The 24,327-nt window shown below is 38.2% G+C and overlaps 2 protein-coding genes across 3 annotated transcripts in view; one reads left to right on the top strand and one right to left on the bottom strand.

The window, feature by feature from the left end:
- Positions 1–24,327, bottom strand: part of LOC139962046 (sialate:O-sulfotransferase 1-like) — a 53,902-nt gene that overhangs the window by 6,066 nt on the left and 23,509 nt on the right. The window contains exon 1 of one of the 2 annotated variants that reach the window (XM_071961888.1): positions 1,652–1,874. The exons of the other annotated variant lie outside the window; for it this stretch is intronic. The gene's annotated coding sequence lies outside the window, so the exon portion shown is untranslated. Of the gene's footprint in view, positions 1–1,651; positions 1,875–24,327 lie in introns of those variants that run through there. 2 annotated transcript variants of the gene reach the window in all.
- The window catches only part of LOC139961334 (SCO-spondin-like), a 31,407-nt gene continuing 10,754 nt past the window's right edge, over positions 3,675–24,327 (top strand). The window contains exons 1-12 of the mRNA XM_071960470.1: positions 3,675–3,917; positions 6,673–7,037; positions 7,837–8,049; positions 8,598–8,780; positions 9,276–9,446; positions 10,317–10,487; positions 10,958–11,128; positions 11,762–11,909; positions 20,339–20,727; positions 21,640–21,843; positions 22,327–22,509; positions 23,954–24,137. Coding sequence (XP_071816571.1) covers positions 3,916–3,917; positions 6,673–7,037; positions 7,837–8,049; positions 8,598–8,780; positions 9,276–9,446; positions 10,317–10,487; positions 10,958–11,128; positions 11,762–11,909; positions 20,339–20,727; positions 21,640–21,843; positions 22,327–22,509; positions 23,954–24,137 — 2,384 coding nt within the window. The 5' untranslated portion in view covers positions 3,675–3,915. The remainder of the gene's footprint in view (positions 3,918–6,672; positions 7,038–7,836; positions 8,050–8,597; positions 8,781–9,275; positions 9,447–10,316; positions 10,488–10,957; positions 11,129–11,761; positions 11,910–20,338; positions 20,728–21,639; positions 21,844–22,326; positions 22,510–23,953; positions 24,138–24,327) is intronic.

The following is a 24,327-nucleotide window of genomic DNA, read 5'->3' as shown; positions in this document are numbered from 1 at the left end:
GGATATACCAGATAAAAACTTCTATCTATGCTTTGGCAGGTCTTGGAAGTGATGAGTTTAGTGTGTAAGTCAATGGAACAATTAATTGTGATGCGAGACCTATAGAGTTACGTTCAAGACGTACTAGTTACGTAACCATTTGCGGACATTCCCCCATTCTGCGATACTTATCCAGCTTTCGTTGTGTATATACGAACATAACACCATACTTAGCAAATGAAGCAAAGCTATGTTTATCACTGAGTCTGAACGTTAGACATTTGGTAAATGCAGCCAGACAATAAATCGTTGCAAATTGTTGCTGATGCAGTTGGAAAAGCACTTTGAGGGCAAGGGAACGACTACAACACGACATACCACCAATCAGTGGTACTAGTAGTAGAAGTATCACAAGGCATGGTACCATGCATGTAAACATTGCCCCCAGACCAACCACTTCTCCGCACGAGGTAAAAATTATAACGGCTTGCCATATCCTTCAATTCCACTTAAGCTAAATTGTATTTTACTTAAGTAGAATTGAATTTTACTTAAGTAAAATGCAATTGTATTCTACTTAAGTAAAATACAATTCTACTTAAGTAGAATACAATTTAGCTTAAGTTAAATTCAATTTCACTTAAGCCTAATTGTATTCTACTTAAGTAAACTACAATTTTACTTAAGTAAAATGCATTTAGCTTAAGTGAAAAAGAATGACACTTTTACTTAAGCTAAATTAAATTTTACTTAAGTAGAATTGTATTTTACTTAAGTAGAATACAATTAAGCTTAAGTGAAATTGAATTTAACTTAAGCTTAAAAGAAAGTGGTAATTTTACTTAAGTGGAATACAATTAAACTTAAGTAAAATGCAATTCTACTTAAGTGCAATTCATTTTACTTAAGCTTAATTGTATTCTACTTAAGTGCAATTCATTTCACTTAAGCTTAATTGTATTCTACTTAAGTGGAATTAATTCTACTTAAGTAGAATAGAGAGGTAAATGTTAAAACGGCTTGCCATAGGATCGCCACCAACTATAAGGGCAGGCTAGCTCGGTTGGTAGTAACCCTGGCGCCCACTAGTTATCCGTATCCTATTCTAGCCAAAAAATATCATTTGATATGTTCCTAATTGACAGTCAGTCTTTCCATCCGCGCCGCGCGGTTGATATATTTATATAGAACACAAATACTAGCTTATATATGCACCTCGATATCAGCAGGTCACGAATACTTTCTTTAGAATATCGCAAGTGTGTAATAAGTTGTCCTAAATCCTTGAATCCGGTTAGTAGGAAACTTATCAGTTCACTGCAAAATGACAACACGGTTATTTATCAATCATCTATCATCTATTTAACAATTTGCAGCAACTTGATCAATCGATCGCCTATATATGATCGAATGATATATGTCATCGATTTAACAGTTTACGACAAAATGACGAATCGGATTACGATTTATAACATCAAAATGTCATCATTTCAACATTTTGCAACAAAATGGTTACATGACGCTCGTTTCATCATTCCAATTTTTTTTTATAGCAAAATGTTGATTTGCAGCAAAATTGCAGATAAAGATCTTAACATATCTTTATACGGCACCTTAGTAACGTTTCAGTAAGAAAGAGATGAGAAACTGATTGTTTATCGTCGTTACTTACATTGTTAAGGTGACAAGTATTTTGCCTGCAGTTGTGCACGGACTTCCATTGTGGTCTTCTTTATGTGTAGATATATCGATAACACTGTTAAGTTTTAGTCCACAGTTACATATAGTGGCGTGGTGATCTAAACAGCTCTTTATCGCAGGTCCTGTAAACATGCATGGGTGTGTTACATTCGCCCTTCACACACCTACATGATAAGGGGTATCCCTAATAACAATGCATAACAATGTATATTTAGCAAAGGACCTATACACCTTGCACAAGATCGTGATACGTGGCGGAGGTTAATCACTGAGCATGTCGGATAGACGAGACTCAACTTACTACTACTACTATCCCCCCTTCACCGTCCACCGTCATAGTATCATCATATTCACCGTATCATCATATTCACATTTTTTTTTCTCCGAACATTTGTCAGAAAGCCGTGTTCAAAATCACCGAGACACTGAATGTGTCATTCGGGACATCTACATCATGTACGGGACGGCTACACAATCAGGGCCGGATTTAGCAATGGGCAACGTGGGCAGCTGCCCACGGGCCTCCACAACAAGGGGCCTCCACATACTTCATGAAAAAATATATATATAAAGGGAAATTTGAAGAAAAAAATTAAACGTAGGCTGACAAATATCATCAATCAAAATCATATTGCGCGCGGCTTACGCCATGCATACGCTTGAAGTCATATTCAATTTTAATTGTATCTCTTTGTGAATGGTAGAAACAGCTAAGTGGTTGTTTTCCCGTTATTGCAAATCACACGTCGGCAGACAAACATGATTGGCCTAATATCCAAAGTCATCAATCTCAACGACTATTTTCTTTAGAACTAGGTTAATGGTTTTGGTTGAAACATTTCAGTACACCCTGACAGTGCGCCTGTCATCACCTCCCGCTAGGTTTCAGACAGGTATTGCTAATTGATTCTTTTCATGTGCAATGATGAAACAACTGTCTTCTCACTGGACTGTAATGAAATCGAAGCAGCTGCAGCAAAATTAGTTTCTGAGTACAAGGATGATCTAGATCAATCACTTGGTGTTGAACTTGTGCAGTTTGCAGCCTTCTTTACTCATTTTCCTGAAGATGATAAGATGGGGAGAGAATAGTTCCTTTATAAACTGTTGATGGACAAACACGTTGCGGATACATTTCCAAATGTCGAGATAATGCTACGGATGTACTTGGTGCTCATGGTCACAAACTGTTCTGGAGAACGTTCGTTCAGTAAACTGAAGTTCATTAAGAACAGACTCCGTACTGCAATGGGTCATGATAGGCTCAGTCATCTGACCTTGATGAGTATTGAATATGACATTCTCAGAGAGACTGACTTCGACAAATTGATCCAAGATTTTGCAAGGGTCAAGTCTCGAAAACTGCCTGGTCTGTAAATATACGTACTGTAAGTATTATATCCATGTTTATATGATTGATCATGATTGCTCGTTCGTACTGAGAGTGAGAGAGGTTGTAGCAACCTTTTTACTTGTACTGAAAATTTTGCAGGCAAATAGGCCTACATATATACCGTAATGAAAACTCTTCAGAAATCACAAAATTTACTTCAGAAATCGCAAAATACTGCACCATTTCGCATACAAGAACCCTTAATTATTGGAAAAAATCCAATACCCCTCCCCTTACACACCTCCCCCAGGACGGCGATCACTGGAGGGGGGGGCCTCCACCATTGAAGGTTGCCCACGGGCCTCCACATGTCTAAATCCGGCCCTGTATACAATACTTCCCTGATATATATATATATATATATATATATATATATATATCAAGTCAACAAGGACTTTATCTTTCATTTTAGGCTTTTGGGTCATTTAGCCAGGTCAGTTATATAGCCTATAACTATACCATGTTGTGAAAGAGCTTAGGCATCACTGTACATTTCGAACAATATTTAGTACAATGACGTGAGGAAGGAAGTATACGAGGCAACTCTGACTAAAGTGATAAGGACCAAACAAATTCAAAGAAATAAACTCCCACTATAGTCGCCTGCAAACATCCGGAACCAATGACTATAGTTTGGTTTTCCGAGGAGGTCACTCAGTGAAACCGTTGGCGGGTAATAATGTCAAAGTCTGGACGCTTATTTCAAGTAGTTACTACTACGCTGGACTATATAACGGTTCAAAACTAGTGGCCTCGCTAGTGTGATAAGATATTATTATTTGCATTGGACTATATATAGTTTGTATGGACTTATGTGCCCTATAGGATGATATGAATCAATAATGTAAGTATACTTCACGATCTTTCTGTTTTGTTTCTTTATTCTGCTGGAAGTTAATTCCAAGCAGCACAAGTTACTTATACTGTATGTATCGTGATTCAATATCCGGTCTTAAAGGTAGCCTTCATACGCAGAGATGGTATACCTTTATGTAATCCAACTAACCCACTGTATACATGACCGTCCACAGAATTTACTAGTTGAAGCAAGAATATATATATATATATATATATATATATATATATATATATATATATATATATATATATAAATGAAAATCGTAATGAGTTGGAAAATCAAGAACAGTGAAAAAACTTTCAGCCTCCACCGGGATTCGAACCACGGGCCTCCCGCTCTGTACGCGGACACCCTAACCACTAGGCTATGGACGCTGATTGTATGTCCAGAGGTTCGAAACCGGTAAGGAAGATCGTAATTCCACTGTAGGCGTTTGTCACCTGTATCGAACAATACTAGTTCTGTTTTTGGTGACATATTTTGCCTTACTCTAGAGATCAAACATGATGCTAACCAACTCGAAAGTCATTTGTGATTCCTAAAGCCGGATCTCTAAAGAGATACTTTGAACAGACTTTATGTTAATGCAATGGAGGTAAACGACAAAGGCAAATGAATATATATAAATGAAAATCGTAATGAGTTGGAAAATCATATAAATATCATATATATAAAATATATATATATATAGGCCTATATAAATATATATATATGTATATATATATATATGTGTACATATATATATATATTTATATAGGCCTATATATATATTTATATATATATGTATTTATATATGCACATATATATATACTTACTTATCCCAATTGAAATAATACCCTATACCTTGTACCTTGTGTAATATGTCAGCGAAACGCAACTATGTATCATATGTCATGACGGGTATAGCACAACGTTTTCGGAATCTATCGAAAGGAATGATCGTTAATAATTAACCGTTAGCTTACTATATATAGGCCTACATATAGAAATAAATTCGAAATGGAACGACTTACTAACACTCAATTCAATGTAGGACAGAATTTTCTATATATGTTGTTATAAAAGCTGTTATTAACTCTTTATTTCAAATTCAAACTAATGGTTGACGTAAAGTCATAAATGTCTACGATTATATCACGCATTTCTTTCCAAACGATGTGTGTGAATATAGACTAATTCTATTGTCGATAGATGCAACATTTTATACCGAAACGTAACCTTGCCAGCTAAAACATGGACACTACAGTGGAGTTTTTTGTTATTTCTTAATAATGCTTTGTGTTGTATAACTATAGGCCCTATAGTACATTTGCATTTAGCTGGCATTCAAAGTTTAGTTAGTTGTGTTCCGTTACTTCTCGAATCTCCGAAAGGAATATATTGTGGAATACCAAATATTACCAGGATTTATTCACCCTATATCGATACATGCAGATAGCTTTACAACTTCTTTGAGGCTTGAAAACAAAATGTAACAAACCAATTCAAAGAGAAACTATCGCTCACTAACTCCAATAACCATGATATTATTGGCATTCTACGCACGCTTATAACTTCCGAAACGATAGTCGCTTCCTTATATGGTCATTTTCGGGCTTTGGCGGAACAATCGCCAATACGTGTAGCGAGTCTAAGAGACATTCCTGGAAATCGGACAACCGAAAATGAATGTTGAAGCCTATCTCTGTTTTGCCCGTAACAGTTGGAAGACAATTAAATATCGACAGTAAACGAAGTTGTTTTTGACTCATCAAGTCATTGTTTTGAAGACAAAATAAACATTCTGCACATTTCAGTGCGCAGATAGAGCGTTTCCATATAGCTACACCGAAGTACTCTGATAAGTTTGAATGAGTTCTTATGAATGAGGGCGTTGTTTTCGAATGACTTCTTCGCTATAGTACAATGAGCACGCATGTCATGTGGCAGTTTTTGTGTTTTGGTGCCCTACATATCATGTCGAATGGCATATTAAAGAACTCAATACATCTGGATGGTTGCATAAACGTATCAACATCTGGCATTGATTATGTTATTTCATCTAATATATATGTAATACAATATTATGTATTTGACATTTATGGAATGTTTTGTAACGTAATTCAATACCGAACAATGTATACCATGTAGGCAAAGAAATGAGGCTTACGATGTGTATTTTTCAGTTATATAAAATCCTATGGACTGTAGCGTAATGTGATACAATACAATACAAAACAATACAACGCAACGCAACGCATCGCAAAACAATACAGTCCAGTCCTGAGTATACCCTTCCCTGGATTGACTGCATCATGTAGTTGATAGTCAAATCATAGTCAAGACAGTGAGTCAGTACATAGGCCACTGCGGTGTTCAATGAGGCATACAAATGGTGGTTTTTATATAATTGGCATATGCAAAGTTTAAATAGAGAAGAAAAAAATCATTCATTCTTTATAAGAACTCACCACCCAATCACCCTGAACCACAACCACTCTTTTCGCATCCCATACATCGAACTGAGGAGTGTTTTTCATTCAGCAAGGTCATTTACATAATTATTTTACACTATGTATCAAACATATAGGCCTATATACGTATATTTATAACCTCTATTTCATCCACAGTATACACACACAACATATCTGTTCCATAATATGCCCATTCCTTAGATATTTCTATCTGGTGAAATCTCTCCAAACGATGCTTTTCTCTTCTTCATCATTTTTCTTTTATTGCTTTCTATTTCCATATTTAGGAACTTCTTGACAATATCGAGAGAAAGGATCCCCACAGTTTTGACAATGCATGTTTGCAAGCGATTAGTACTGATTTGGTTGTTAATAGTGTTATGTGATGCACGAATTATCGGCAGAACCAGAAGGGATGACAGCAATAGTGGTTCAACAAGTGGTGACAAATCGGGTCAAACCGCTGTTTGCAATAAACCTCCATCAAGTTATCCTGAACAGGATGGTTTCCTGGCGATGATTACAAACGTAAGAATTTGTGATCATTTTGATGCATCCGAGACCCATTTGAAAATTCATTTCCATCCTAGCGTACAAGGATGTCTGAAGGCTTTAAAATGGCTGGAAGAAGCATTCGATCCTTCATCAACATGTAAGTGATTGAGTCGATGAATTGATTGATATTCTATTTAAGGTTTACAATAATCAGCTTTCATTCTAACTGCTTTTTCCCTTTCTCATTTCTATATAGCTTACATATTTAATGCAGAATTGACCTATTACATACATGTTTATGTTTTCCAAAGAAAGTTATTTTGCATTATCAGGAACAAATGTTTTTTTTTAAGAATTATTAACTGTTTGCCTGTCATTATTCAAGATTTTGTTTGTGATGTAAAACTTATATAAGGGAAACCTGAAATTTCAATGTAGACAATTTAAATGTCAATATGTATACTTCAATATGTTATCATGATATATTGTCATATATCTGATGGAGACAGAAATCGGAAGAATGAGGGAAAAAATGAGTTGGAAGTTCATTTGAAATATCACTTATTGAAAGACTTCTTTAAACCTATAAACATACGTAGTAATAATAACGGCGGAGGGCGGGGTGTGTGTGTGTGTGGGGGGGGGGGCAACACCTTGGATCTATTGCTACATATGGTCATGAAAAATCAGAGCAGGGTGGAGGAAATACAGGTGTAGGTTGCCACAGGGGCATGTGCCCCCCCCCCCCCCCCACTTTTATAAAGAATTTGGAAAGTTCTCGTTTCGAAAAGATACAAGTCACCCTTTTCGATGTTGAATAAGGATCACCCACCCTCACTAACATATTTACAAAGAAATGTGTGATACGGGATGATGAACATAAATTACATATTGTTTTCTAATCTTTAAGTTTATTCTTTATCGCAATAATACATGAACTTTCTTTATATCTACAGTTCCTCCAAGCACCATGGTCACGAACCTTTATGATAAAATCATCTGCAATAGGGAAGAATGTGCGAACGAAACACAATCGAAACTCTGTGCCAGAAACAACATTAATACCCGATTCTTTTCTCATAAATGCGACCAGTGTGCAGTAGGTTGCAAATCAGTTGTGAAAGGTGGGACTCGTTACGTCACGGTGAAGGATAAGACGGAATGTAAAAGTACGTAATTTATATATATATATATATATATATAAATATATATGTATATATATATATAGCCTATATATATAGCCTATATATATAGCCTATATATATATATATATATATATATCCTATATAAATACATACATATTTTTATACTTATATATGGAAGGTCAAAGGTTTCTTTAGGCGACAAAATGTTTCTTAATTGGTGTAAAAAGTGTGAGGACACTCTTTAGCTATTTTCAAGTTTAGCCCAATAGCCTGATATGTGCAACAAGGTACGATAAGAACAAAAGTCGCGAGGAAAGGGGGGGGGGAGGATCGTTATTTAACTTTTCACATGTACTAATTAATGATATAAAATGAAAAACGTCTATAAGAACAAAAGTATATATAGTTGAAAGTTATTGAAAGTGTAGCCTTGGTGACCGTTTTTTGACTTTTACTTGTCTACATCTTAAATGCCTATGCAGAGATTAAAAAGAAATTGGTACAACTGAATTATTGTAGACTAGACAGGAAATGCGAGTTAAAAAAAAGGAATTCTTTGCCTCATTATTTAGACAAACCTGCGGTGAATGGAAGTTGGAGTGCCTGGAGAAATTGGGGAGAATGTTCTGTGACATGTGGAGGTGGTGTTCAAACACGAACGAGGAATTGTACCAACCCGGCACCGGAACATGGAGGAGAGTATTGTGTGGGAAACTCATCTGAAGAAAGGACTTGTGAAGAAGATTCATGTCCAAGTAAGACAATTAACAACATTACAACATTAGGTTTCGAAGCTTAAAAAAACGAATAAATGGATTAACAAAGCCTCATATATGGAATAAAGTATGTTTCTATTGGTTATAGTATCAGGGGTTGGACGCAGGATTTGAAGAATGAGGGACTGTTGCTGAAGCCGACTCCATGTTGGTGAGGGTGGAACCCCCCCCCTCCCTTCCCTCCCTCGCTCCCTCCCATAGATGAAAATAAAAATCCTAGAAGTAAAATGGCACATTCTGACGCATAGTAGCCTATACATATGTCACTAGGTCTATAATTAGGTCTATACTCGTAAGGTTTATACTTGTAACGTTTTATAGGGTCAAGTGGGTTGAAGACACGGGTTGGAGGAGTGCACAGAACGGGAAGTGGGTGTCCCTCAGATCACCTGCATTCGCTTCTGGGAATGTCTATTACTATCTTGTCATAAATTATAAAGAGTTGTTACATCGTCCACAATGATTGTATTGTAGTCCATGGAGGTTGGAGTGACTGGAGTAATTGGGGAGAATGTTCAGTGACTTGTGGAGGTGGTGTTCTAACACGAACGAGGACTTGTACCAACCCGGCACCGGAACATGGAGGAGATGATTGTGAAGGAAACTCATCTGAAGAAAGGACTTGTGAAGAAGATTCATGTCCAAGTAAGACAATTTTACAACATTGTTTTCAGATGCTAAACCAGTGATAAATGGAAGATTAACAAAATCTCATACTGGTGATGGTATCAGGGGGTGGATCCAGGATTTTGAAAATGAAGGGACTATGGCCTTGATGTTGTTGAAGCCGACTACCATGTTGGGGAGGGTGCCCCCCCCCCCACCATAGAAGAAAATAAAAATCCATTGAAAGAAAATGGCACATTCTGAAGCATATTTAGGCTACACACTAGGTCTATAATTAGGTTTACTCGCAAGGTTGTATCAATAACTATACTTTTAACATATTTGTGAGGTGGAGTGGGTTGAAGAAACGGGTTTATTTATTTATTATTTAGGTTTACAGTCTTGTTCAGGGCCAAGGCCCTCTCACACGACTTTACAACCCTGGACATTGGTAACTTGACACACCTACACACCAAAGTGTGCACAATTCATTCAATCTCTCCTGGGGCAACACAGTGCACCACAACCACGTGTCCCTCGGGGGACTTCCCATAGCGTGCAGCCACAAACCGGCGCACGCAACTATATTAACAAGTTACCTCGCAAGTCCCTATTTATACACCTGGGTGAAGAGAGGCAATGGAGATAAAGCGCCTTGCCCAAGGACACAACGCAATGACCTGGCCAGGGCTCGAACCTGTTATCCTTAGGTCACAAGTCCACTGCCTTAACCACTTGACCACAACGCCCTCACGTTTTCTTCACCCCTCCGGTTGGAGGGGTGAAGAAAACGAGGAGGGGTTTCAAACCGACCCCTCATACGCGCCTGGGTATATCCATTAGTATCTTGTCATTTAGTGTATTAAGCATTAAAGAGTTTTTACATCTTCCACAATGATTGTATTGTAGTCCATGGAGGTTGGAGTGACTGGAGTAATTGGGGAGAATGTTCTGTGACATGTGGAGGTGGAAATCAAACACGAACGAGGACTTGTACCAACCCGGCACCGGAACATGGAGGAGAAGATTGTGTGGGAAACTCATCTGAAGAAAGGACTTGTGAAAAAGATTCATGTCCAAGTAAGAACATTTTTACAAAATTGTGTTTTTCAGAAGCTATATAAACAAGTAATAAATTGAAGATTAACAAAACTTTATATGGCATAAAGCATGTACTGGTGATATTATTAGGGGGTGGATCGAGGATTGAAAAAGAAGGGGTTGTGGTTTTGAGGCTGTTCAAGCCGACTCCCATGAAGGGGAGGGTGAGGTCCCCCCTCCCACCATAGAAGAAAAGAAAATCCTAGAAATAAAATGGCACATTCTGAAGCATATTTAGGCTTTGCACTATGTCTATCGTTAGGTCTATTCGCAAGGTTGTACCAATAACTACTTTTAACATATTTGTGAGGTGGAGTGGGTGGAAGAAACAGGTTGGAAGGGGTTTCAAAGCAACCCCCTCATTCGCGCCAAGGTATATCCTTTATAGTATCTTGTCATAGAGTGTAATAAGCATTAAAGAGTTGTCGTCCACGATGATTTTATTGTAGTCGATGGAGGTTGGACTGACTGGAGTAGTTGGGGGCAATGTTCTGTGACATGTGGAGGTGGAAATCAAACACGAACGAGGAACTGTACCAACCCGGCACCGGAACATGGAGGATATGATTGTGAGGGAAACGCATTTGAAGAAAGGAATTGTGAAGAATTTTCATGTCCAAGTAAGAAGACTTCATATCTTCAGTCAATCTTATATCATATAAGACCGTTAAATAATATCGTGGCCGTCGAAGGCTGCAAAATTAGCTTCGAGAAAACGAGTATGCAAAAGGTCAAGTTTTGTTGCGTTGAAATGATATATACAGTACCGAGTACACATGTAGAAGCAAACGAACGCCGAGTTGATCAAAACTTTCTCGGGCGGGAATAGTATCAAATTTTGACCAACTTTTGCACTTAAAAACACCGAGATGAAAAGGAATATCACCAAATATTATTCCACCCCCCGCCCCTTTCAGTTATTCGAGTAATTCAATATTCGAATTTATAATTACTATTTATTTAATAATTCGAGTGAATTTTACGAGAAGTATTTCTTTCGACCGGTCCCCGGATTCCCGTTCCCATCACTATTAAATATAATTATGACTACAGAAAGAACGCTCAGATCATTCGTTCTCCATTAGCCTATATATTTTTAATTGACATGCATATGTTTTTGTGTGATACGAAATGTTTACACCCTTTTGGAGAAATATTGAATCGAGTCTTTTGTTATTAGCGTATACAGTTACTCTCTGGTAACCGTCTTCTCATATATATTATATATTTATATTATATCATATATTTCACAGAACCGGTGGAACCAATACAAATAGGAACTCCTTGTATTATAAAAGGACACGGGAGTTTCAGTTGTGGTTGTCCTGACTTTTCAAGTTTACCTAATATACCAGAATTGAAACTTCTTAATGCAACAGACTGGAATCGTGCATCAAACCCGTGACATGAAATCAGTTACATCAACTCTGTAACCACAAGCCGACATGGAAGATAGGAGGAGGTTAGAGAAGATACTAAGAATGCTATCAGGACCGGTAAAAAAAAACAGCAACGACGTCCACGAAGAAAAGACTGATCGGACAATTGATAATTAGTCTTAGCATAGCAGGATTGAGGTGTATACGTGACAGTATAACCTTTAGAACAGTCGTATTCAGTTTCTGATATAATTTTAAGTGTATCATTTTTATAGCCTAGCCTAACGTTATAGAATCCGCAATATAGCGGGAAGACCGGGTTCGGATCCCGGTGGAGGCTGGAAGTATTTTCACTGTTCTTGATTTAACAACTCATGACGATTTTCAATTATATATATTTTCCTTTGCCTTTGTCGTTACCTCCATATCATTAACATAAAGTATGTTCAAAGTATCTCTTTCGAGATCTGGCTTTAGGAATCACAAATGATTTCGAGTTGTTTAGCATCATGTTTAATCTCTAGAGTAAGGCAAAATATGTCACCAAAATAGAACTAGTATTGTTCGATACAGGTGACAAACGCCTACAGTGGAATTGCGACCTTCCTTACCGGTTTCGAACCTCCATGGACATACAATCACACCGTGACGCCATCGTACCGTTTGTTTTGTATTACTGGATGTGATGTCATAGAGCCACGGATTTGACTATAGGCCACCCTAGTCAATTTATTTCATATCCAGTATTTTGAACATTTCAATATAATTTGAAGCTCTGAAGCATCTAAAGTCCACCATGTCCTATACATAGCTGCTAGGACCTATAGTCCATACGTGAAAACATCTAGTTGATTTCAGACAACACAAAGTGCAAATACATCAGATAGGCCTTGTCCACGCATGCGTGAAAACATCTAGTTGATTTCAGACAACACAAAGTGCAAGGACATCAGATAGGCCTTGTCCACGCATGCGTGAAAACATCTAGTTGATTTCAGACAACACAAAGTGCAAGGACGTCAGATAGGCCTTGTCCACGCATGCGTGAAAACATCTAGTTGATTTCAGACAACACAAAGTGCAAGGACATCAGATAGGCCTTGTCCACGCATGCGTGAAAACATCTAGTTGATTTCAGACAACACAAAGTGCAAGGACATCAGATAGGCCTTGTCCACGCATGCGTGAAAACATCTAGTTGATTTCAGACAACACAAAGTGCAAGGACATCAGATAGGCCTTGTCCACGCATGCGTGAAAACATCTAGTTGATTTCAGACAACACAAAGTGCAAGGACATCAGAAAGGCCTTGTCCACGCATGCGTGAAAACATCTAGTTGATTTCAGACAACACAAAGTGCAAGAAAATCAGATATAGACCTTGTCCATGCATGCGTGAAAACATCTAGTTGATTTTAGACAACACAAAGTGCAAATACATCAGATAGGCCTTGTCCATGCATGCGTGAAAACATCTAGTTGATTTCAGACAACACAAAGTGCAAGGACATCAGAAAGGCCTTGTCCATGCATGCGTGAAAACATCTAGTTGATTTTAGACAACACAAAGTGCAAATACATCAGATAGGCCTTGTCCATGCATGCGTGAAAACATCTAGTTGATTTCAGACAACATATAAATGGTTGTTCACAATTTCAACTGAAATTACACAAAATGAAACTTTGAACATATACTGCCAACAAAAAACAAAAAAATCGATGAGAAAACAGCGCTTTCATTTTGTCTTCATACGACAGACGTAATATACGTTCCGACAACATAAGTAACAGTTCATAATTTCAAACTGGACATACGCGAAGTGAAGTGGATCAATCGATCAAATTTGTACTTTAGGTGTATATACGTTACAATGAGGATAATCTCAAAGAGAAACAGAAGAAGAAGAATGTTTACTTGTTGACATGGATGTTTACTGAAGGATAGGTTTAGTGAACGTGACAAGAACATAATGGTTGCAAATAAATTCTCTTCACATGAATCGACTCCTTTTTTTTTTCGTTATAATTTTATTTATTTCAAAATATGAAATCCAGTTTAACGGTGAAATTGATGTTGATTCCAAATTTATTTATACGAATATATGAACTGATCATTATACAGAACAAATATTTTCCATTTTTCTTTTCAATAATCTTAATCATTTGTCTCGTGACGAGCTTATGGGCAGGCAGGGTCTCGTTAATTACCCTCCACACCTCCCCCTCCCCTTCGTCCCCCTCCCCTTCGTGAAAGAACATGATCCGCTGCCCCTTTTATATCATATGGAGTTATTCAATAGGCCTAAGTAAATCGATTATTTTTTAATTATTCGTTTACAAAGTGAGAACTATGAATCTTTGGTGACTGACATTAGGATGTTTAAAGGATGACTTTAGGCAAGAAATTAATTTAGATATATTGCAGACCGATATCATATTAGTCCACGTTGTAATTATATATCACTTTTACTTGTTGAGAAATGAACCTTTAAATCATATGAGACCCATCAATTGAAGTGGCTGGACTATCTAGTCTAGCACACAGACCATTAGGTCATTTCATGTGACATTCATTAAAATAAATAATGTGTTTACAATCCCCCAGTACAAAATCTGTCAAGAATAATGGGTGGAATGTAATCCAAGGGGGTTTGTCGTTTACATGAAGTTGAAAGCATTGATTCCGATTGAGGTATAATGGATTTACGTTAACATTGATGCCAACACCAAGGAGCCAAAGTTTTCGCCCTCTATTTTAGTCTTAAAGGAACATTCAAGACTCTTGACATATTTTCAAAGATGAAATATCTTGAAACGCGGAATAGCGCTGTTTTTCTTGGACAGTTACATATCAATACAATGTATCTGCCTTAAGTCAAGCTTGGGTAATGTAGAGGTATAAAGAGGGCCATATTGGTAGAGCCGTTAAGAAAACTTTAGTGAATATGGATGGTAAAAAAAAAGTTGAGCTAAATGTATAGTCGTACGATTATGTATTAAGGAATTATAGTTTCTCGCACAAAAGCCATTTTGTTGCTGACCCAAATGGTTGACTTCAGTCCGAACCCCTGTCAAGCACCATCACTTACCCAGGTCACTCCCACTACCCCCCCCCCAGACCACTTCCCCTCTCTAGTGCGTGGGTCAAATTGGCAATATTTCATCAGTGAATGCACATTGCACTCACATTATAATTATTTGGCAATGTTGCGTGCAAATTGTTTTATAGAATTTTTCCTTTGTTCCGAGCTACCACGCCTTTTATCTTCGATACTTTTGGTACAATTTTGTCATCGTTTTCTGTCGTGAGGGGGGGGGGGGTTGGGGGAGGTCGGGGCTACGATGTAAGAACGTGATAAACAGTAGGCAATCTGACTTCAACCCCCCCACACACACACACTTACTAAGAACAAATTCTGAGAGTGGATAGTTTTGCTTTAAACGTGTACTCGAAATATGAAATCAGCTTTCCCCTCTGAGCTTCAAGGGGTCAACAGGTTATCTTAAATGGTGGGAAATTGGGCCATTTCCTCAAAACTATTTCACAATGTATAAACAATGTCATGTAACTCTCTACATAGTTAGTATACTGTGATAGTGCTTATATACATCTCCAACATATTTAGTATAATGACATGAGGAAGGAAGTACGAGGCAATGCTTGACTTAAACCATAAGGAGGAAATATGTTAAAGAACCAATGGACAGCTTTGGTTTACGAGAAAGTGACTGGAACAGTTGGCGGGTAATGATATCAAAGTCTGGACGCTTATTAAACGAATGACTGCGATTGAGTAACCGGTTCGAAATTGTGTCGCTGTGATAAAGTATTATTATTATTTGCAGAGGACTATATATAGTTTGTATGGACTTATGTGCCCTAGGATGGAATGAATTAATAATGTAAGTATACTTCACGAGCTTACTGCTTTGTATCTTTATTCTGCTGAAAGATAATTCCAAGCAGCACAAGTTACTTATTGTATGTATCGTGAATCAATATCTGGTCTTATGGGTATAGTCTACATACGCAGAGATGGTACCTTTATATGCATGGGCGGGATTACGGGGGGGGGGCAAGAGGGGGCACTTTTTCCCAAACCTTAATTTACTTTTTTTGTCGTTTTTGTAGACAAATGTGCACAACCCTAATCGAAATTATTCCCTATCAAATAGGCCTATTTGTTTCGAATCTTAGTCGAATTTGTGTTTAACATCGTAACATGTAGCATGAATAACTGGAGCTGGAGCTAGCACATGGTTCGCAGCACAGGTTCCTGCACGAATCCTGGAGCTAACACACTAGCAATTCAATTCTGCATGTGATGAATCCGCGGCATGTGCTACAGTGCTAGCTTCAGGAATTGATTTTCAACGTTGCTGCTCTACTGAATGCGTTGAATAACTAAATCCAGAGAAACGATTTACAAAAGCCAGAATTGCATATTGGGTATATCAATAATTAAGTTCAATACACTGACACATGACACAAAGGGCGGCGGAAGCACTTTTAATCTGGGGGGGCACCGACATCAAAGGGCACTTTGCAGAAATTCGATTGGACTGATGCAGCCTTATATTTAGTACCCTTTATGACTCTTATTGTATTATCTTATTTGCGTATACACATCACTCCATCAACGCCCCCCCCCCCCCCCCAAGAAAATATGCATACTAGCACTGCAATATCCAATGTGCAAATTGGGAAACAAGGAACAAGCTTTCTTATGAGACAAAATGAGGTGAAATCATGCTAGTTGCTAATGTAGGAATCTTCCGAATTAGAGTTTTTTGTTGTTAATATCTTAACCAAAAATTTTCCATTCGAAATAGCTTTGAGTTTGACCCACAGAAATTCATTAAAAGTCAGGGGCGTAGCCAGGATTTGCAAAGTTGTATGCACGACTATCTGAGCGGAGCGCCACCATCGGTTGGCGCGGAGCGTACAAGAAAATTTTGGGTTTTACAGACCCCTCAGATGGCCGGAAACGGCCCTTCCCGAGTGTTCATTCTGGTTCCCTGGCCTCTTGCTAACTTGAGACACCTCAATTTTTATGTAGAAAAAGGGCACATTTTTAACCTGAGGAAAAGTGGGGGGGGGGGCACGTGCCCCCTGTGCCCCCCGGTTCCGCCGCCCTTGCATGACACACACCCCACCCCACCCCCAGTGGTCTAGCCCTTCATGAACAGTAAGTAACATTCAAGTATTTATTATGAATTTCTATGTTGCCTGATAATATGGCAATAGTTCAAACATAATGCTGGTACTGCCAGGTAATAATTTCATTTTCAAATCTCAGCCAGTACTATGAAATGACCCGTAAATATATTGCTCCATGATACACCTAGTCACATTGTAAAATCCAAACAGTCACCCCGCCTCGACTTCAGTGGCGACGGAACCGGTAGACTTGAGGGGCTTATCCCCCATAAAAAAGTGTGGGGGGTAAAGGTATGTTCAGCCCCTAATATTTGCCAAGTTCTCCAAGAAGTGGGGACCGCGGGGAGAATTTCGAAGTGGGTGCTGAACATATTCTTGATCGGTCCAATGCACAATATACTAATAATTTTAGGGGGAAAGAACTGTCGAGATGCGATTTATTGTTACCAGAGGTGTCATATTTGCTGATCTAGGATTTCCTTTTTGCTTAAATTTCGACACGCCGCGCCAACTGATGGTGGTGCACCGTCTAAATAGTGACGTATAAGCCTCAGTTGTGCATCACCATATAAGTTCTTCTATCTGTCCTCCCTAACTTTACACACGTTCATTAATTGTTTAGATGCAATTTAAAGCCTATATGGGTGTTAATTTTACCGATCTAAGGGTTCCTTTCATCAAAAATTTCGACGATCCTTGCCAACTGATGATGGCGCTCCGCTTAGATAGTGACGTATAACAAAAGTTGTACATCACCATCTGACCATATGTTCTACTATCAATCCTCTTCAAATTTTTAAACGATAATTAACTATCTAGATACAATTGCAGACATGAGATCCATATTTCAAGGATGGGTACATGCAGCTTAGAGCACTCGGGAAGTGCCATTTCCGGCCATCTGGAGGGTTTGTAAAGCCCAAAAATTTCTTGTACGCTCCGCGCCAACCGATGGTGGCGCTCCGCTTAGATAGTCTTGCTGGCAGGTTTGCCCCCCCACTTTCACAACTCAAATCCCGCCCCTGTTTATATGGAACGCGAAAAGGGCAAGCTATTTTTCGTTGTCTAAACTAAGTTTGCTGCTGTCTTACCATGCTGTTGCTCAAACTCACATTGATATCTAAAGTTACATTGTCTAAACTTACGTTGTTGCCATCGGCGCTGTTCAAATTGCTCAACCACGTTATGTAAAAATAAGCGTTTCGTACGAATTCCAGACTGCATCACCAGCGCATGGAGAATGCATGATATGTAGCCTGCTACCACTACTATACTACTATAGGTCTACGTATACCTGTTACACCAGGGAGTTCCGTAACAACTCCCTGGTTACACCTATAGCCATATCGGTACTCTTGCTCCTGCACTACCAGACTCAACAAAGGAAAGAAACATATCTTAATTAACGACGTGCGTATATATAGTAAGCATATAAAGCGCAAAATGAATTTCGTGCGAAAACGCTATTTTTTATATCAGGTGGTTGAGCAATTGTTGAACAGCGCCGATGGCAATACCGTTAGTTTAGACAACGAAATAACATGAACACAATTGGGGCAAGTTACTATTACTATTTGCTGGGCGTTTAAGCGTGGTGGAGTGAAGTATTGCTCTATAATGTCTATGGAAATAATACATTACTTTTTGCCAGCTTTCTACCTTCCATTCTCGCCGCGCAAATAGTTTTCTGTATTGTTTGCATGAAAACGTTCAACTTCGGCATTGGCTTTTGACCACATACTGTATTACGTTTGCTATTTCAACATCTCAAATACTCAGCAAACTTTTTAAAAGTTCCTGTAGTGAATGGAGGATCATTGTCTGCCTGTAATAATAAGACTCCAGGTATGCCAAACGTAAGAATACATATTATCTAGTCTAGGAATGGCTGCGTCAGCAGAAATGTTTTTCAAAATGTCAAGGACAGGATACAGGCGCGTAGCCAGGAATTTGCCAAGGGAGGGGCGAAACTGTAAATTCGGCATTGCAAACTATCTAAGCGTAGCGCCACCATGTTGGCGCGAAGCGTACAAGAAAATTTTGGCTGAAAATGCCTCCCAGATCGCTGGAAATGGCACTTCCCAGGCCTTGTAAGTTGCATCTTAGCATTTTCTCTTTTGAAAATACTAGCGATATCATACAAACATTAAAAAAAATTTTTAAAATATGCTCAAGGGGGGGGGGCGGCTGCCCCTTTCGCCCCCCCCCTTGGCTACGCGCCTGACAGGATATACCAAGTGTAAGTTCGTCACTTCGGGGCTCTGTGTAACTCTGACATATACTAAGAGTTTCAAGTGACGTTGTAGATATACCGTGACCTGGCAAGCAAGGCAGGTTTTCACAATGTCTTCGGTCATTTATCAATCTGAGAGAAAACCAAACCTTCTCTCTTAGCCGTTGCTTTGTCTTTACGATGCATTGGTGTCCTCCGTGCGCAATTTGAAGAACGCTCGCTTGCATGGACTGGAGAATAATAATACGTGACCCTCGAAGATTTAAATTGTCTTCGTCATTAACCGTTAGTTCGTCTTTTTCACGTAATAATATGCAACAATATCTGGATGATTTTTGCGCAATATATTCAAGTTGAATTCCTAAATAGCGCTTATCACGTACATTTTAAAGCGTCTCATCGGATTGCGTCATTGCTTGAATGTCTGGCAAGCTCGTGGGTGTAGCATGCAGGGCAAGAAAATTAATGAATTGCTAATGCAGTTTCTACTGACATATTCATCTTCTCATTGTGCAAAACGGATGTCGTGACGAATAGTCAGCAGGGTTTGAATTGCCTTCCCTATGGAAAACTATAAATGCGTACAACTCGATACGCAGACTCCATCTTTCTACGCGCGCTGGTTGCTTAGAAGAGGGATTACTAAATATCGACTCTATGGGTTCTGTAAACTGTTAACAAGAGAAACTCTTTACCATAAAGAAACAAAGGAAAATGTTCACAGCCCCAAACTATTACTATCGCCTCGCGCTCGGTTTGTGTATGAGTACCTTTGTTCAACAGGGGTGAGGATCCTGCTACCCGCACCCCTTACCTCGAACTTGGATGTGTTTTAATAAGCAAGGTCATTTACATAATTATTTCTTACTATGTATCAAACATATAGGCCTATATACGTATGTTTATAACCTCTATTTCATCCACGGTATACACACAAAACATATATGTTCCATTATATGCCGATTCCTTAGATATCTTCATCTGGTGAAATCTCTCCAACCGATGCTTTTCTCTTCATCTTTTTTTCTTTTACTGCTTTCTATTTTCCATATTTAGGAACTTCTTGACAATATCAAGAGAAAGGATCACCAAAGTTTTGACAATGCATGTTTGCAAGCGATTAGTACTGATTTGGTTGTTAATGGTGTTATGTGATGCACGAATTATCGGCAGAACTAGAATTAAGGATGGCAGCAATAATCGTCAAAATAGTCATGAAGGAAACCCAAGAAGGTGTAACAGATCGGATCAACAAGCTGTTTGTGATACACCTGCATCAAGGTATCCTGAACAGGATAGTTTTCTGGCTATGATTACAAACGAGGCAATTTGTGATCACTTCGAAGCATCCGTGACCCATAAGAAGATTCATTTCCATCCTAGTGTAGATGGATGTTCTAAGGCTTTAAAATGGTTGGAAGAAGAATTCGATCCTTCATCAACATGTAAGTAATTGTTTAGGAGTCGATGCATTGGTATACGAATATATGCATTGGACTAAGGACATGTTGATTAGCAATAATTAATTTTCTTCTGCTTTTTTTGTTTCAATTTCTATATAGCTTACATGTTATATGAAGAAAGTTAGTTATGAAATATTAACTGTTTGCCTGTCATTATTCAAGATTTGTTTGTACTGCAAAACTTGTAGGAAACCTAAAATTTCAATGTACACAATTTAAATATTACATATATTTCAATATGCTACCATCATATCTTGTCACATATGATGAAGTAGACATAAATCGGAGGGAAAAGAGAGGGAGAATGAGGTCAGGGGAGTGGGGGGGGGGGGGGTGAAAAGGAGTGTAAGCACATATTCTTCTCACGGGTGATAGAGTGTGACTCCAACAAGAGAGGAAAGAGCCTGGTTAGATATATATATATATATATATATATATATATATATACTACGCATATATATATATATATATATATATATATTATATATATATATATATATATATATATATATATGCCTAGTAGAAATAGCGGCGGCGGGCAACACAATGCACATATGTGGTAATGAAAAATCACAGCAGGGGTTGAGGAGGTTGCCACAGGGGGCATGTGCCACTCCCACTTTATGAAGAACCTGGCAAGTCCTCGCTTCGAAAAGTTACAAGTAACCCTTTTCACCCCACCTCGCCCCCCCCCCCCCTCTCGCCCGCCCCCCCCCCCCCCTAGGCTGCAAGAAAAGATAATTTGGGTGTCAACAAAGAAATGTGTGATACGGGATGATGAATATAATTATAAATACATATATCGTTCTAATCTTTAAGGGGGGGACTCTTAAAATCATCGCTTTCAGTTTATTCGATACCGCAATAATGCATGCACGTACTTTATTTTTACAGTTCTCTACAGCAACACGACCATTTACAAAAAAATCATCTGCAATAAGAAAGAATGTGAAAATGAAACAGTATCAAACCTCTGTGCTAGCAACGGAAATAAAACTCGAAATTTTTCTAATTCATGCGACAAGTGTGCAGTTGGTTGCAGGAGGATTGTGACAGGTCGAACTCGTTACGTCACGGTGAAGAAGAAAGCATGTAACAGTACGTAATATTTGTAAAAACAACGTTTAAGCAGGTGTATCAAATAAATGATGGCGCTGTTCTTGAACGTCATAACGATGTAGCTTTATTGCTCTCATTCCAAAATAATAAAAGGAAGAAGCAAATAAAACATTACTTTTTTAACGTAAAAATTGTTATATTATAGGTCAAAGGTGTCAATGGCGATGTGGTGTAACAAATGTGAGGGCGCTCTTTAGCTGTTCCCAAGTTCACGTTAGCTCATTAGCTTGATATGTACAACAAAGAAACACATTAGCCTCGATCATAATCGCCACGTAGGTATATTGAAATCCATCTTTGAAACTGTGATCAATGTAAACCGTTACCATTATTAAATTATTGGTATGTAGAATTATTTTACTCGAACCCTGTAATAAGTAAAGTGACAAAATATTCCTATGACCATATGATGCATGTTCTCATTGATAATATCAGGACTTCTTTTACCTCATTACTGTATAGGCAAACCTGCGGTGAATGGAGGTTGGACTGACTGGAGTAATTGGGGACAATGTTCTGTGACTTGTGGAGGTGGTAATCAAACAAGAACGAGGAATTGTACCAACCCGAAACCGAAACGTGGAGGAGATGCATGTGTGGGAAACGTTTTTGAAGAAAGGACTTGTAATGAATTTTCATGTCCAAGTAAGAAAACTTCATATCTTCAGTCTATCTTATATTATATAAGACCGTTAATAATACAATGGCCGCCGAAGGCTGAAAACTATATAGCTTCGAGAAAACGAGTACAATAGGTCAAGTTTTGTTGCATTGAAAGTGTACAATACGCAATGCGGAGAGATTGCTTAGGCTATACAGTGGCATGTACACACATGTCAAAGCAAACGAAGTGTAGCCACTATGATCGCACCCGTGCAATCCCACTTTGAAACATACCCAGATTCCTTATGTTTTGTTGCTTATTCTAATATGAGCACATGCGATCAATTGCTCATCTAAACTACTCTCTTTTGCTTACGGTGTGCTCTTTTGCTCTTTGAGAAACTCATTTTGTGCTCGCGTGCTATTCACAAGTCATGAACCACATCATGTGTTTTTGTTGCTTATTCTAATATGAGCACGTGCTCAATTGTTCATCTTAACTACTCTATTTTGCTCACGTGTGATGTGCTCTTTTGCTCGGTTTCACACAGTTAAGGGTGAGCACTAAATAATGTACTTTACCCTCCTTTTGACATTACCAGTCCGTCATGACGAAATGAAGCTCCTATCTAAAATTGTGGCGACTTAACGACAATGCGTGCTTTTAAAATGGAGCAAAAATAAATAAATAAAAGACAAAGACAAACATGTCAACGCATGCAAGTTTAGAATCTCCCTCCTAAATATATGAGCCTATACTTACAGTGAATAAAACCAGACCGTCAAAGTGGAGACCGTTATCATCCTTAGAGAATATACACGTTATGAAAACGGGTAAAAACATAACCAATATATAGTAGACACAGATTGCATGTTTAACCGAGAAAAGCCTGCTATTTCTGGATTATTTGCTGGCCCTAAAAAGAGCCGTTGAATTCGATCAATCTCTTTCATCTTGAATGACATTGGGTCCAATGTATGGTATTTTCTGGATACATTTATAACAATCCCTTTTGCAGTTTTTGTACCATGTAATATGGGGCGTGGGATTGCCCGTTTGAGATCTTGGTTTAGAGCTAGTTATTTCCCTCGCCATGTTTTTCATCTTCTTGTGTCCCAGATAAGTCATGGTTATTCATTAGTTCATAAAAGAATGTGGTATAAACACATGATAAACGATACAATGTTTTGTTGCTAATATCATATATGTTGGGTTTTTTTTTCTTGTATCAAGATTTTTGTTATTCTCCAAATTGGTTTCTTTCCATTAGTATACGTAATCTGTTGAATGTTAATTGCATCTCTTAAATTGTGAAGTACCGTGGTAGGCTTTAGTATAGGCCTTTGGAGAATAATTATGGACAATATAAACTGATACTGAAAATATAAAACTAAACATCCCAGAGAGCATCTCTAATTGCTAAAGCTTTTCAATTATTCTTTATTATAAAACTGTTTAATGTTATTCATTTATCATTTTTCTTAGGGGTGCAACCGGTGGAACCATCACAAGTAAGAGCTCATTGTATTATAACAGGACACGGAAATTTCAGTTGTGCTTGTTCTGTCATTGACAAAATGGATACATATTTTCCAAGATTACCAAAATGGCAAGAGAGCTCAATCTTAGGTGACGACTTTGCCACCTCTAGTCGCATCGTGCAGGAATCGTAAATCTAAACGGTAACCATCTGCATCAAATATGTAACAACAAGCAGACAAGGGCGATAAGAGGCTAGAGAAGAGAATCAGTATACGCTATCAGGACCGATAATATAACCAGCCACGACCACGAAGGAAAGACTGAACGGACATTTTGATAATTAGTATACGCATATAGCAGGATGGATGTGTACGTGA

This window comes from Apostichopus japonicus, chromosome 20 (assembly GCF_037975245.1).
Source record: "Apostichopus japonicus isolate 1M-3 chromosome 20, ASM3797524v1, whole genome shotgun sequence".
NCBI classification, from domain to species: domain Eukaryota; kingdom Metazoa; phylum Echinodermata; class Holothuroidea; order Aspidochirotida; family Stichopodidae; genus Apostichopus; species Apostichopus japonicus.
Note: the sequence above shows the minus strand (reverse complement) of the source record. Positions and strands in the feature narration are given on the sequence as shown.